This window comes from Cheilinus undulatus, linkage group 9 (assembly GCF_018320785.1).
Source record: "Cheilinus undulatus linkage group 9, ASM1832078v1, whole genome shotgun sequence".
NCBI classification, from domain to species: Eukaryota; Metazoa; Chordata; class Actinopteri; order Labriformes; family Labridae; genus Cheilinus; species Cheilinus undulatus.
The window spans coordinates 16,281,180-16,298,029 of NC_054873.1; the positions used below are offsets into that span (position 1 = coordinate 16,281,180).

At 39.6% G+C, this 16,850-nt stretch overlaps 1 protein-coding gene across 2 annotated transcripts in view; it reads right to left on the reverse strand.

Annotated features, from left to right (window-relative positions):
* The window catches only part of fbln1 (fibulin 1), a 60,179-nt gene extending 52,946 nt beyond the window's left edge, over positions 1–7,233 (reverse strand). For both annotated transcript variants that reach the window (XM_041796251.1, XM_041796253.1), the window contains exon 1: positions 6,992–7,233. In XM_041796251.1, the coding sequence (XP_041652185.1) occupies positions 6,992–7,046 (55 nt within the window). In that variant the 5' untranslated portion in view covers positions 7,047–7,233. The remainder of the gene's footprint in view (positions 1–6,991) is intronic.
* Between the last annotated feature and the right edge of the window lie 9,617 nt (positions 7,234–16,850).

Genomic DNA, 16,850 nt, shown 5'->3' on the forward strand with positions numbered 1-16,850 from the left:
AGAGCCTGTGAAGACCAAAAAGGATCGTGAGCTGGACATCATTTGGTGGGTGAGGTGAGGGTTTATTCATTTTTGTAACCATTATTTTTATAGATTATAGGTCAGTCTTCTTCTCCACCTGCCTTCCAGGTAGCTTTCAGGACCGGCGGGCAGGTTCGTATTTAAAAATCGTGTTTCGCTCTTTCTGTCCGCAAAACGTTGCCGTAAACAACATGGCGGTTTGTTATGTCAGCCTTCGTGAGGTCGACCCGAGGTAATGTAAATTTAAAAAGCTTTTTTCTAATTATGTAAAAAGAAAAGGAAAGTTTAAAGGGGATGATTGTGCACTTATTTTGACATACTTCACATAAATATCTAAACATTATATACCATTTACACTGTTTCTAGTCGGCGAAATGCAGCCAAATTCTACACACTGTACCTTTAAATGGTTGTAATAGTTACATTACATTTAAAAAGAATTACAAACTAAATATAGGATTAGTGAACACTGTTGCTTATTCTTTGCTAGCACTGCTACACTCTTTGCTTCTTTAAAAGTGTTAATTGTTGAACAATAACCTACTTCTATCTATGTTCTTAAAGGTTTTAACTGTTACATCTTTACATACATCTTAATACAACCATAGAAGGGTAACAGTAATCATTGTTTGGTACTAGGCCTGGGTGATATGGCCTGAATATCATATCACGGTATTTTTCTTGCCTTTGACGATAACGGTATTATATCATGGTATTACAAAATTAAAAAGAGATAATGCTTTTTAATCCAAGTTCAAGTGTTATTAACCTCCTTCTCCCATTAAAACAAACCTTTGATGGCATACTCAATTTATCTCTTAGTATAGGAACACAGAAAACATGTTTTATTTTTTAAGTCTCTCTAGGTTTACTTCTAACTGCACTCCAAGTTTCACATTTCATCTCTAACCTGATGAGGTCTGTCTGTATGGCCGCGGACTTTTATTTTGAACCGCTTGACGGAAGTATTGTGTTTACCACTGAGTTTGGCTTTGGCTGCCGTACCGGGGAATACAGCTAGTTTACAGCAGTTTTTCTGTCCTTATTTAACATCGCAGCCTGGATCTTTATCTCACTGTGGACTTAGAAAAGAAAGTCATAAGTTAAAATAGACTTTTAAATGGTTGTTTATGTCGTTGTAAGAGGAAGAGCTGCAGTGCTGGGCTCTGAGACCAGCCAAAGCAGCACTTAGCCTGTGTTACAGCCCCAGACATGCTGAAGCAGACAGCACACTGACTTAGCTGGGTACAGCCTTCAGACTTTGAGAGGAAAAACACGTGTTTTTGCCTGCTAACTCACACTGAGGCAGATACGATGACGTCATTAACAGCGTTATCGCGATTGGTTGGTAGAGTCCTAATCTCTACCGGAGGCCAAACTTATATCAATTATACCATCTACTGAATATACCGCGCACCCCTATTTGGTACTACACTGTAAGCTAACGGCTCTATTCTTTTCTGCTCTCAGACAGTAGCTGTAAGTGACAACTATGACTGAATCTATGATAATAAGCTTTTCTTTTGGAAAGCAATTTACAGTCAAGTTTTGGGTTTGTTCATGAATGATGGTTTTGGATTATTGCAGTATTTGCTGGTATTACCACATAGCATCATAATTTGAACATTTCTGCTGACATCCTTTTGCCTAAATAAACATTAAGTTTATATAAAAAGAAAAAGGAATAAAAGAGGCCCCTCTCTTGATTAAAATTAAGAACAGTCTTATGTCTGGAGATGCAGCTTGTTGATTCTAAATCACAGGAAAAGTTAATCTTATACATTACTTCCCCCTCATCTCTGTCCCTCAGCTTTCTCATAAGTGCAGCTTTCTGTTAGCTGATAACTGACTCTAACCCACCAGGCATCACAGACGCCACCACTGTCTGCAGCTCTGAAAACCTAAATTGAAAGACCAGAAGTCCTTTAAACTGTGTGGTGTTGGTTTATCAAAAGAAGTAAAGCAGGCACAGCCATGTCGTGTGCCTGCTCCTCTGTCTCTGTGATGCATTGTCTGGAGAGAGGGCTGATTTCCATCTTGGATGGAGGTGCTGGTTGTGAGGGTCGTTCTACTCTTGGCAGAGCAGCACATGGCTTGCCTGCGTCTAGACGCCTCATGTAAACAAGGCTTAATGATCCCAGTGGAGGAGCTCCGCCCAGACAGAGTAGCCGGTTGTAGCCAGACATCACAACAGCAGAGTGTGTCTGTTTCACTGTCTCCCTGCCCTTTAGGCTTTCATTTAGAGGGCTCTTTTTATCCACAATAAAGAAACAGTTACATAAGACGTAAGTCTTTTCACTGTCTCTCTTTCTGTTTGCCTATTTGTCTATTTATCTTAATTATTGGGAAACACTAAAGTCCCCCTTTGAAATAGTAACCTTAAGACTGGTGGACAAACAGCACTTTCTAACATTTTATTAGCGTTTACTTACATAACACTCATACAGCCATACTGTTGCTGCCATCAAAACATGATAAATGACCAAAACCCAGTTTGAGCAGTTGGAAGTATGAGCTTTGTATTAGTTTTGGAGATTTTTTAAAACCAGAATTTAAGTTTTGCTGCTATATTGTTGATTGATATAACCTTTGTTTGTTATGGTTTGTTTCAAACATATGCTTGAAACTTCAGATGCTACCATCCTTGCCAGGACTCTCCTGTAAAAGAGATCTTTGTATCTCAATGAGAATATTCCTGAGTAGATAAAGCTTGAATAAAGAAACAAAACAAACAAACCAGGGTACGGGTGGGGCAAAATTGGTCAGGGTATTGAAAAGAGTGGCATACTTAAGATGCAACCTCAACTATCAAGTAAAATGCCAATTTTAGGCTGTGTAAAACAATTTGGAAGTTCTATCACAGTTGTGTGTGCATTTTGGTGGAAGAAAAACAGAGGAAGTAAGTGAAGAAGAGGCAGCATTTACTGCGACTTACACTGTCCCGACTTATGTTAAAATATTACCATAAAATCTGGGATATAAGTTCCCAGTGGAATTTTTTTTTTTTTTTAATCTGTGTGACAATTTTTACATCTAATTTAGTGAAGGCCATACTTACACTTACACCCACTGTGGTTGAGCTCTCAGCTTTGAGTGATTGTTGTGAGACCAACTCACAGCCCATGAGTCCCTCTGCCTTCCTCTGCCTGTCACTTGTTGTCCTCATTGAGGAATGATTTCAGTCAAATCAGCACTCAATGGTAACTGTAACACTAACAGTATACTTCCTGTTTTCTTTAACTGATTGATAATGAGGAAGAAAAGCGGTTAAAAGGCGGCACCAAACCCCGCCAGTCCCATCTGGTCTGTGTCGTTCTATATTCCATCGTGTTCTAATCAGTAAAGCGGCTGTTTGCAGCACAATGGATGAGATGAGCTTCCAACTGCGTCAGGTTTCATGCAGCGTGTGACAGTCCTAGCTGCAAGCACCTGCAGTTAAAACGTCAGGTCTCTTAGCACTTTATCATGGTATATAAGTCATCATAATACAAAAAAGCTGCAACTTTTTAGATGAAAACACCTGATTTTATTGTAAATAACCAAAGCGATAACGATTGCAAGTGCAGTTCCCTGCAAGTAGTTATCTGAATTGTTTATGACAGTGCACATCTTCAATAGTTGCGTACTGGTCCTTAGAATAAAAAAAAATGAATAAATTAAGAGTCAGACAAACCTCAATCCATGTCCTTGACATGGCCATGAAACAAAACTTCAAGACATTTTATACATTGATTAGTTTTGTGTACATGCTGGGTTTCTATACTAGAGGTTAATTCTGATCCGATCGGTTTGCCACTGATTCCCTATCATCTATCTATCTATCTATCTGATTCTATGAAGTTCTTCTGGGAGTTTTGTCATGCAACTAGCTGACATCTGACCTGTGACATGGCTCTCAACAAAGAAGGCAGCGTAGAGAAAAAGTAGTCCCGCTGACTGTGAAAACTGCCCCATGTGTGACCAGGGGACTATGGGGGTTTGGATACAGCTTCTACCCCACATGGATGACCCTGCTGTGGGCACCTCAGTATAAATCACACCTTACTGTCTGTCCTGATGAGACACTTATCATTCTGCCAGAGCATCACAGCATACCAGGGCACTTGGCCTTTGACTGGGAGAAAGTAAGACACCATGGGTGGTAAAAAAAAAAAAAAACTCTTACATACAGCTCACTGGAAGGTCCTCAAATGTTCCTGTGAGGAGGCTTGAGCATGCTATTATAGAAACTGTAATTCAAAATATGGCCTTTTTGTGACTTACAAAAGCAAAGGAGAGTGGCAGTGTAACTGGTTATTTCTAGTGCTTGAAACCATTGCTGAAGGGTAGGTGTCACCCAAAAAATCTGCTCTCAGCTGATCCTGGAGAAACACAGCAGCATCCAGATTAGAATGAGTTTCACATCTGAAAAGCTGTTAAGTCTTTAAGTGAAGTTGGCAAACTTAAACAATACTATCTAATATAATTTAAAGAGGTGAGCAGAATAAAACTGAATTGTACTAAAAGGTCAGGCCATATTTTTTTTTTTACTGAATAATCTGCATGGAAGCTTGGGCTGGAATTTTGAGGTGATTAATTAAATAAAATACAGAGCAGAATTGTATTATTTAACAAACTGTGTTTCATGGTTAACCTCTTGCTGAGCCCTGCCCTCTTAGCTTATCTGCACAAAGGAAATGCAGCCCAAGTTAATGTTAAATGATAAAAGATTAAAGATATTACTGTGTACATTTCAATAAAATTGCAGGAAACTTAAAATATCTGAAGCTTTTCTATTGAGGTCCAGGAGAGCATTGTGAAGCTACAAGAAGTATGACTGTGTCCATGTTTGCCAACACTACATACAGTCAAACTACACTTCTAAAGTTTTAAATATTTCCCTATATGACAGAGCTGCAGTAACTTCTGTGGCAAGGTGGGAGTCTGTTGGTAGGGATATAGCAGATTCAATGTCATTGCAAGGCAATGCATACTGATGCACTCCTTTAGGAGCACCTAAATTCACAGGTGGAAATTAACTCAGTGGATAACTTCACCTATGGTGCAAATGGGTAACCTTGCTAAGGAGATGGATTCGCCCATTTCTGTGGTTCTCATGGGCGAATCCATCTTGCAAAGCTCCCGTCTGAACTGTTTGGGCCTGGTCAGAAAAATGACAGGACCAATCAGTGACACGGGGCAGTACTTTCCAGTGCAGCAGAGTCGTGACATAGGCAAGCAGCGGCAAGAGGCCTGTGCAATTATGTTGTTAGAGATTAGCGTGGGTGCTGCTGAAGCGCCAGTGTTATCAGAAGTTGGCCACTCATCTCGCCAGATTGGAAATCACAATGGGCGAAACTTAGATCAATCGGCTCTACAGAGTTGAACTAACACTGGTGTATCAATACTGTCAATTAACTCCAACACTTACAACTATTTCACTTAGAAGCTAAAATGACATTCTGGAGGTCAAAATCAACTCTGAAAAGTTTTAAACCTGAGATATCAACACTTATTTTTGCTGAATTAAACAGCTGTTTTGGGAAGTGATGTTGAATCATTCTCTCATTATGTGGTACAGTAGTACACACAGGTGGAAAAAGCACAGGAGTACTGTACTCAAGTAAAAGTACAGTTACTCTGGTTAAAACTTACTTAAGTAGAAGTATAAGTATTGATTTCAAAATATACTCAAAAAGTACAAACACACAAAAACCGACCCAATTACAGTAACTTGAGTTAATGTAATTAGTTACTTCCCAACCCTGAGGCGATGGTGCAATCAGGGGTGTAGCTAGGGATTTTGGCCCCCCAAAAAGGATATTACAAAGGAACCCCTAACCAGCTAGCCAAGGAACAAATGTTTTATCATTTTTACAAATATCTATGCATTTAAATGTATTTCTGAACCATAATTTCCCAATGTATGAGCAATATCTTTACTATGGTTAAATGATATTTACTTGAATTATTTTGGAGCGCTGGGCTATACCATTTGGACATTTTAAAGGGAGGAGCAGGGACCCCCCCAGTAATTTATTCCACTCTATTTGATACAAAATTTAGTCTGGTGACCAACTCATTTAGTTGCTTATGATTCAGTAATGACACTAATTACTAAGAAAAAATAAATAAAAACACTTTTCACTGCAGGCTTCCCAAGGGCCCCTCTCTACTGTGGTCCCGGGTAATCAGTACCCCCACCCATGCTATGCCCATGGGTGCAGTTAGAAAAACGTAAAAAAAATTATTTTCTCATTTGAGTACAATGTTCTTCTGTAGCCGGGCTTTTTTTGGTTAAAAAATAAAAATAAAAATAACAAGCTACTTGTGCATGTGCCAGAGGCCAGGTTGATAAAAGAGACGAGAAGTCCTTCTTTGACTACAGGCTAGCTAGGGGGCGCCAAAACTGACACAACCCAAAGTTCCTAGCAGGAGCTCTAATGTTATTTACCCCTCTTCTGTGCTTGGGCTATGGTGTTAAATACATGTAAAGAATGAAAGAGATAAAAATACATAAAGCAATCAACTTTTACTGGTTTCAAGTTGAGAACTATATCTAGTCATAACATGGCTGATCTTTTAAAGTTGCTACAAACTGTAACTGTAGTTCATATGATAAAGCTACCTGTAAAGGAAACCATGTCAACGCCAAAAATGACCTAGTTGAAACTTCTAAAGCGGTCTTTTTAATGAAAACCGGGTATTTGAACCCTTCATTCAAAAAGAGACCCGTATCACTTTGAAGCACCTAACTTTGTAAGCTGTGCTTTCATCACATGCCCCAACTAGCCCTCTGTGGCAGACTCATCACCTCCTGGGGTCTCACTCTCTGCCTGTTTGATGGTACTGTTAAAATACTGACAACAAAAAAGCACATTGTCATATAAAACGCGTACACATCCGTGTAAAACACCTATGCTAATCTTTAGCTTGACACAGCTGGCTTAATTAAGAGACGTCACGCGCTAAACAGTTAAAGGTAACTTACCTTGTCCAAGGAGAACTCCGAACAGAGAGCACAGCAGCACCACACACGGACCCATTGAATGAAAGTTAATCAAATTAAGAGACTTAAAAACTAACTCCGCGAGTTTTAACCGTCCAGTTATTCTGCGGGATGTGTTAATAAACCGCAAGGCTCCTTTGAGAGAAAAACACTAAAGCTTGAGTCCGCGGCAGAGGCAGAGATGTGGATGTGATGAAGCTGGGTGAGTCGCAGTTGCAGCGTGACTGAAGGAATGAACGTCTAATTATGGCAAAGTGAGGGGCGGGCTGGGGCCACAGACACCCACCGCATATTGCCAATCACATCTTTTTTTTTTTACACTGTTATGAACTCTGAATAACCACCAATAAGAAGTTCATTTACAGTCAAACAATTTGACATATACATTAGAATTTACATATTGAAAGTTACAACACACCAGAGGAGAGTTTACGCTGCACAGTCCTATAATTCTGACAGAAATGCTTACACTGGAGTCCTGTCCTTTTTAAATATGATAAATCCATTTATGTTGGAAAGCATTTGACCTGAAGTAGCTACTACCAAGGGAGCTGCCAAATCTTTAATAGCCTGGCTGCAGGAGGAACTGTGTCTTCAGGCTACTGTGCTGCAAGGTATGCATGCACACATGGAAATTGTCTCCCCATCAATGGCAGAGTAGACCTTTTTTTTTGTCTGTGACTAATGACTGTGCTGATTTTTTAACATCTGGAGCCAGTTTTGGGGTATTTTTAAAAATCTGTTGTGACTATGTCCAGACTGTAAGGCTCAGTCCCATTTCTAACTTTACCCCTACCCCTCATTATAAAGAGTTACATGAGGTAGTGGTGAAATCTCACCCTAGGAAATGAGATGACCCTACAAGTTCCTGATAGGTCATGACAGTAGTAATAAAGATTTCTTTTACATTTTTTTATTTTAAATCTAAGGACCATAATGCATTGATACAACATTAAAAACTGAGATGGCTGTTGCAACATTAAAAGGTAATTCATAAGGAAACTACCTGCATTTGCAGACTTCTTTTGACGCTTGAGTAATCGTCTTTGCAGATGATTAGCAGGGCATTCTGTAAGATTAAAGACACTTGGTTTGGAGTGTGCCTCTGGAAAATCTTTATTTAGGCTAAACAACCATATAGCCCCAGCACTTCATCCTTCCTCTTCATTACAAAAAGAATCAGGACACCCGTACTCTTAATTGTGCATAACATAGGGTGGGGCTAATTGGTAGGGGCGAGGGGTATACTGGCAATAGGCTTTAGACTGTCTCAAATCATACTGAATACTACACAGAGCTAACCTTGCAAAGCAGATGGATACGCCCATTTCCTTGTTTTTCACTGGCGAATCTATCTTGTTAAGCTCCCATCCGGGCCCGGTTAGAAAATGACAGGACCAATCAGCAATGAGGGGCAGTACTTTCAGGCACGGCAGAGTCGTGACGTAAACAAGCAGCAGCAAGAGGCCGGCGCAATTATGGCGGAAGAGCTTAGCATGGATGCTGCTAAAGCGCAAGTTTTATCAGAACTTGACAACAATTCTTCGTTAAAAGAAGAACAAAGAACAGCAGTGAGTTGTTTTCTTTTCAAAAACCACAAAAGTCCAGTACTTACATGTCTATAGTCGCCATGTTTCGCGTTATTCCTCGGTAGCTGAGTACACGCAGCTCGATAGCTGCTACGTCACATGTTTTGTTGCTTTGATTGGCCCGTAGAAATGTTACACAAACCATGGCTCGCTTAAGCTTTGTTAGCCCTGGCTAAGGCTAACATAGTTATGCTAGCGACGTTATTAATGTAACCACATAAATTAGCTTTAGGAACATGAGTTTTAGCAAACATAGCTAAAGCTAACGTAGCCATGTTAGCCTACAAAGCTTTTTTGTGAGTTTAGCATTAGCTATGTAGCTCTGTTATTTAGGTAGCTTACACAGCTAATGGAGCTACTTAAGCTATGCTTGCTGTTTTCAATGTTTTCATGGAGGAGGAGCTTTGTTCCTGTGAGCAGACTGTTTACTCCGCTTTATTTAACCTTTCGTGATTAGATTTTGCAGGTGAGGGTTTTATTTCCTGGTATTCCTATTAGCTTAACTCTTTGCTAACCTTAAACGTAAGATTAATCTGGTTTTATTTCAAAAGTTTTAGTGTATTTACATTTTGAAGTAGATGGCATCTCAGATAAATGGTCTCTGAGCGAGGCCGTCAGAGGGGGGTGCAGATGGCCTAGTGGTTAGGACCTACCCCATGTGCGCAGGCGGGTTTTAGTGCGGCCTGTGGCTCCCTTACCATATGCCATTCCCCACTCTCTTATCTGCGTTTCCGGCTCTATCAGCAGGGCTATTCAATTACAAATTCAACTGGGCCAAATTTTATAATCAAGAAATTTAGCTGGGCCAGACATGTTTTGAACCAATACAGATCAATTTGATGAAAAATATGCACTTTTTATTCATGGTCTCACTTTTAAATTTTGCAACATGACATAAGCACATCAAAAAGTGCATAAAACACAACAACAGAGCTGTATTTGAACATAACCTGAGGATGTTAGATTTGTATTTTTTTCACTTGAATAAAAATAAAACAAACAGAATGAAAAAATAAAAGGAAATTCTGTAAATAATAATTTTGGTCACATCTTACCCAGGCCTATCTTAAAGGGCATTAAAAACAAAATTTGCACAGTTGTAGCTAGAGTTAAAAAGGATGTGTTTTATACTCAGTATTTTGGGGCTACTTCTGTCAGCATCGCTAGCCACGCTTCAAAACAACGCAGTGCATCGTAGGTAAACTGTTGCTAGGCTAAGCAGAGTGTTGCATTCACGGTCTGAGGGAATTTATGAAAACTTGGAAGACAGGTTGCCCTTTGCATCTCAGGCATGACCATAGGTTGGGCCACTTTGAGGTTGGTTCTGGGCTGCATGTGGCCCCCGGGCCGCTGATTTAATAGGTCTGCACTATCCTATCTCCCTCTAGTAAAGGCAAAAAAGCCCCACAATAAATTCTGAAAGGGGAAAAGGCTGTCAGGGATGTACAGTCTGCAGCCAGACTGTGTTGTTAATGTGTGACAACTACAAAAAAAACTAAGATATTAATTTATATGTCAAGTTTTTAATAATTTTGTGGCCTTAAACAGCATCTGGGATGATATTCAAATCACTAAAACCAGAAAAGTCTGAGCCAGAAGTTCACTTCTGTGGTATTTGTGTATCTACAGTAGCAGAGATTCCTTCTTCTTACACTGCTGGGAGGAGTCTACAAAAGTATGGACAGTATTTGTAAAGAGAAGGGCAAAAAACATAAGCTAGTGCTGCTTAACTGTAAGGGGATCTGAGGATCACTGTCACCTGTCAGTCAGTGTTGTGGCACTGTCATGTTAGCTAAAAGATAGTCATACTTTAATCAAGTTAACCCAATATTTGATGTCAGGATTAGGAGAAGTCTGCTTGATGCTGTTGTCTAATGTAACCTACAGGGACAGCAGAGTGTCCAACAGCATTATTCTGCTATTTGCTCCTCTCTGGTTTTCTCTCTCTGATTGTGTCCTGCAGAAGGATAAGACAGGCTTTTCTCCTCACAAGTTAGTGTATCTAGTTGAATAACAACTTAATTTCATTAAGAAAAAGCAGACTAAACATGTAGGTGGCAGCAGTAGGAAACCATTCTTGCCTGCCAGGTAATGTGAAAGCTATGAAAGCCTTTCTCAAGAAGTCTACTCCAAACTAATGGTTACAGGAAATCTCATTCTGCCATGTGAATCATCAGCATGAATAGTGTGCAAACAGTGAACAAATGTCAGTAGTATTTTTAAATCTTTTGATGACCTCAGTTAAAAGAAATAAGGTGAAATATGTATTTTCATTTTCTCTGCCTGCAAACATGTGTTGCTGTACATGCAAAATTTTAGAGATGGTTTACATGCTACTTGTTGATGTTGCATCCTCCATAAAATCCTCTATTAATACAGTAGCTGATGTTAAAGGGCCCTTCAAGCGCTCAAATGAGCCCATTTTTCTCCTAGGTTACTAAAGTTCACAGCTGTACCAAAGAAAATGAGGCATTTTCCCGCAACGTTAATGAATTAAAGCTTTTGTAACAGTGCCACAGATGTGGGCTCACCATCAGCCAAAGTGATCATGAACTGTGAGAGTGAGCTGGGTATAAACAAGCCACAGACACACACACTCAGGAGTCTACCAGAGTTGGCAAGACGTGCAGAAATAATTGCTAGACTGCATTATAAACATTTTGTACCAACTAAGGCCCTCTGCAAATTCAATCAGTCTGCTGACTCTGGGCATGATGACAGAGAGAGGTTAAATGATCGTCTAATCAGAGCCATATGTCTCCACCACCAGTCTAGTCGGTCTAGAAACATCACCAAAGACTTGATATCAGGACGCCACAGGGAAGCCCACAAGTATATGGCAGTTATAAACGAGTGACTGGTCTGTTTTAGTTGACTGTGTGACGAGTGTTGTCTCAATCATGGTGTGCTTCAGTCAGCATTTTCTGTTGGTAATTACTCTGTTTACAGACTTCCTAAAAGGCCAAACTCAAATAGACCATACCAGTGATTTGAATGTTTCACCTCATTTAAATGCACGATTTATATTTATGTATGTTTTCTTTTAACCTTCCAGACAGCCATTTGACTTCATTAGCATTAAACTGTGGCATCAATATTTAAAGAACTGGAATAGAATAATGAAATGGTGAGTTTTAGCTTGACTTCAAAGGAATTTGTCTTCCTTATTCATATTATACAATTTAGTTTCAGTATTTAAAGCTCCTGTAAGGAGGTTTTTGTGTTCAACTGTTTGTGAATCAGACTGAAATAAACACTAAGGCTTCTATCTGAGCTACTAACAAACTAGATTAATCAGCCAGAAGACAGATTATTTCTGTAGAATATTTTATATGCCTCTCATTCCTACCATGGGGAGTAAAGAGAGAAGATTAACAGGATGTCTCAAGTCCCATATTAAGTCCTCACTCGAGATAGGCAAGTTCCGAGTCAAGTTCTGGGTAAAGACAGGCAAGAACCAAATCAAGTCCCAAGTAAAGACAGGCAAGTCTGTGGTCAGGTCCTGAGGAAAGTTTGGAAAGCCCCCTGGTAAGTCCTGAGTAAAGACAGGCAAGTCCCTGGTAGTCCCAAATAAGGACAGGCAATTCCTGGGTCAAGTCCAGAGTAAAGACAGGCAAGTGGCTGGGGGAGGTACCTAGTAGAGACAGGTAGGTCCTGGGTCAAGTCCTGAATGCATACAGAGACCTGAGTCAAGTCCTGAGTATGGCAGGCAAGTCCCAGGTAAAGTACCGGGTAGAGATAGGCAAGTAGGATCAAGTACTAAGTAATGTCATGTTAGTCCTAAGTAAAGACACGAGCAATTAATGAAGTTGCAGGTGAAGTCTGGAGTAATGACAGTGTAGTCCTGAGTCAAGTCCTATGTAAAAACAGGCAAGTCCTGGTTCAAGACAGGCAGGTCTTTGGTCATGTCCAAGCTTAAGACAGGGAAGTCCCTTTTCAAGCCCTGAGTCACAAGAGACACGTCCCAGGTCATGTACTGAGAACAGAAAGGCAGATTAAAATACCACGTAGAGATAGGCAATCTGGATCAAGTACTAAGTAAAGACAGGCAAGTCCTGGGTTAAGTCCCAGGTAAAAACAGACAAGTTGTGGGTCGAGTACTGAGTTGAGATAGGCAAGTCCCGGGTAAAGTACTGAGTATAGATGGGAAAAGTTGCAGGTCAGGTCCCAGGTAAAGACAGCTAAATCCTGGGTCATGTCCAGGGAAAAGAAGGGCAAGTTCTGAGACCAGTCCAGGGTAAAGACAAGCGAGTCATGGGTCAATGTGTGAGTAAAGATAGACAAGTCCCGGGTGAAGTACTGAGTATAGATAGGCAAAGTCACAGGTCAGGTCCCAGGTATGGACAGCAACATCCTGGGTCATGTCCAGGGTAGAGACAGGCAAGGACCAGGTTAAGTCCTGAGAACAGAAGTCCTGTGTAACAACAGGAAAGGCCCAGGTCAAGGAAAGGCCCGCTCTGGACTGAAAGCCTCCCAGCAAGATTTTCAGTTTCTTCTCCAGTTTAGCTGCTTTTCTGGGCCAAGTCCAAATTAAAGACAGGCAAGTTCTGAGACCAGTCCAGGGTAAAGGCAAGTGAGTCCTGGGTAAAGGTGTGAGTAAAGACAAGCAAGAGACAGTTCAAGTCCAAAGTCCTTAACTTTATATTTTAAGTCTTAAACAAGTGAATAGCATCATTCACCAAATGAAATGCCATTTTAACAGGGTGAGTCTATCAAAGTTGTACATATCAAGAACATTTTTGATTCATTTAAAAAAAAAAATCTGATTTAAAATAAAAAAGACCAATGTGATAAAGCTTAATTACAGTGGGATCAGCAGGTAGTGGTGAGAAATCCAGCTGGAATAGGATCAAAAAAGTGCCCCACACAGAACTGGATTACACACTTTTAAGAGCAGTTAAGTCCAAGTGAACTCACAAGTCGTTTGTGTTTAAGTCCAAGTTGAGTTGTAAGTCCTTTATGATATTGTCAAGCCAATCAAAAGTCATCCAAAGACTTGGACTTGAGTCAGACACAAGTCTGACCCAAGTCCAAGTCATGCTACTTAGGTCCACACCTCTGGCAAGAACAGTCAAAGATTCAGTGGTGATTGCATGCTAGACTTTATAGGAGGGCAAGATTTAACGTAAGATAACACTCTACACACATCTCAATAAGATGAGAAAAGGACTAAATTTGCTTTTTTCCTGCTGGAATCAATGCAATGGGCATTAAATATTCCAACAAAAAAACTAGTTGAATAATCTAAAACTCTAAAAACTCCTTCAAAAACAACTCTTGTAAAAATGCAGCTGATGACTTCCAAGATTAAAAACAATGACGTAAGCTTCAGGAAAACAAAAATAATGTGTTTAATGTAACTGAATACCTGCATTTAGATAATTAAAGGTCACTGGAAACACATTTTCACTCTACAATATGAACTTTGAGTTGAGACTGTCTCTATTGCAGCACTTCCTGCAGACATCTATCAGTTAAAAATGTGGCATCTCCCTTTGTAGTCTAACAAAGACCATCCTGTCATGTCTGATTCTCCTTTATCTTATCTTTGCAGTGGTGTACTGTTGAAAAGTGATAATAGGCATTTACAGGCAATAAAATGCACAAAGAATGCCCCAAGTAAGGAACAAAAACAGTGCAAGTCTGCAACTCTGTAAGAACACAGTAAACATCTGAAGGCAAATTCTCATGCCTGCAAGATTTTCCAGAAACCTCTAGCCCTTCCTCTCCACCTTTAAATCTGCTACTTGGCCTTAACAAGAAACAGCAGCATGCGCTGACCTCCTCGCTCACAGGTGGAGGAAATTGGAGTGGCTGAGGTCGCATTCAAACAGTGTTAATCTTGTTGTTGGGGGAGATGCACGTTTCCTTTGAAGCTCAACAAAGCTTGTCTTGCCACGTCTGTGTCAATCAGCAGAGGGCTGCTAACACAGTGGGGCAGTCAGTGTGCAGCACTGTGGGGCCTAAATGACTTGTTCCCTGTTGGGGAACACAACCATGGAAACTTGTTCAAGGAGAAAGTAGCTTTTCTGCCTGTAATGATTGAGTTTTGATGATGAAGCCACATAAACTTTTTAAGTTCACCTGAATGCAACCACGTTCATGTTTAAGTGTTCTGGCACTTTAACAAAAAGTGAAAAAAAATATTGACTATAGCCGTTTTCACACACGCATTCCTGTAAATTTTAAGAATATTTTAGGACAGGCTGCACCTCTGTTCACACATGCACATCACACTATGAGACTTTCCCAGTCCATCGGGAGGGTTGGAGTCTCTGGAAGCTGGATGTTTGTAAAAGAAACAAGACAATGGCGTGAGAAGAAGTGTGACACAAAAGTGAGTTATTTTTCTTTATATCAATGCTTTCTGTAATAAGACATTACAGCATCAACATATGTATAGTAAAGAACAACCAGTATAAAGCAGTGTCACTACAACACGACAATCACATCATTGCTCTTCAGCAGAGTGATGTACATATCATTGACCCCACCCATTTGCTCTGAGTGAATTTTCCTGAATTTCCTGCAGCATTGACATATCAGCTTAGCCTGACTGTACATCAAAACTTTAAAAGACAACTGGCAAGGAAAACTCTGAATAAACCTGGGATAAAAAATTGTGATGGTTTGATTCACACATGCAGCTTCACTCCAAATGTTTCTGAAAATTTCAGAAGTTTTGCACATGCGTGGACTTCTCTTCTAAGAAGAGAGAGTTCAAAATAGCGACTATGTGTAGGAAACATCACTGATTAAAAATCATCTCAGACAAAACGGTCTCCAGTAACATTCGCACAACTCTTTGTGCTCTTTACCATAAGTTTTTTTTGTTCAAATAGACACAAATAAGTTAATTAATAAATAAATGAATTATACACAACATTTACCTAAACAACATTAAACCTGTAGTGCTGCAAAGGGTCACATTTGGTGATATTGACATTATCACTAGTATTACCACTGTTTTGATTGCTTTCATGTTGTCATTTTACACACCTCTGTGAGCTTTGTAACAAATCACACTCCATAAAAAATGTCAAAAATAATGTTTATATTTAACACAATCCACTAATGGCATATATTTACACTACCCAGATCGCACCATCTATTAGCAGTGTTGATACATTGATGTATGCCAGCTTTAAATTAGATGACTTTATAAAACCTTAAGTGATATTACAAACATGGGAAAAGTTTCAACCATTTCAAACACAACATTTTACACCAAACAGTTTGGCCAGACAAGATGCCAAACACCTGCTTTTTGCTGTAATGATTCCACTGTGGAAACTCCACAGACATTAGAGCTTACAGAAACCCTAGTGATCAAATGTGGCTCCAGAAACTCTTGTTTAAGAGTGACATCAGAAACCCTCTTGACTTAATGTGACTTCACAAACTCTCTTGACTTAACGTGACTTCAGAAACTCTCTTGACTTAATGTGACTTCAGAAACTCTCTTGACTTAAAGTGACTTCAGAAACTCTCTTGACTTAATGTGACTTCAGAAACTCTCTTGACTTAAAGTGACTTCAGAAACTCTCTTGACTTAATGTGACTTCACAAACTCTCTTGACTTAACGTGACTTCAGAAACTCTCTTGACTTAACGTGACTTCAGAAACTTTCTTGACTTAACGTGACTTCAGAAACTTTCTTGACTTAACGTGACTTCAGAAACTCTCTTGACTTAACGTGACTTCAGAAACTCTCTTGACTTAACGTGACTTCAGAAACTTTCTTGACTTAACGTGACTTCACAAACTCTCTTGACTTAACGTGACTTCAGAAACTCTCTTGACTTAACGTGACTTCAGAAACTTTCTTGACTTAACGTGACTTCAGAAACTCTCTTGACTTAACGTGACTTCAGAAACTTTCTTGACCAAACATGACTTCAAAAATTCTCTTGATTATACGTGACTTTTAAATTTCTTTTGACCAAACAAGACTTCAGAAACTCTCCAAGTAAAATGTGAATTCAGAAACTCTTGTGACCAAATGTAACTTCAGAACCTCTAATACTCAAATGTGATTTCAGGAACTCTTGATTAAAAGTGGTTTACCCTGCAAACACCTAGAAGAGTTGCATGTATGTGATCCCAGCCTTAACCTTTACCAAAAATAGAAGATACCTTTTCAGGAACCTGTTTTTTTAAAGTTGTTTTCTTGCAATACAGTTTTATCATCACACATAAAAAGACTTATGAGACCTGAAAGTAAAACTCATAGTGGCTGTTTAACAAGTTA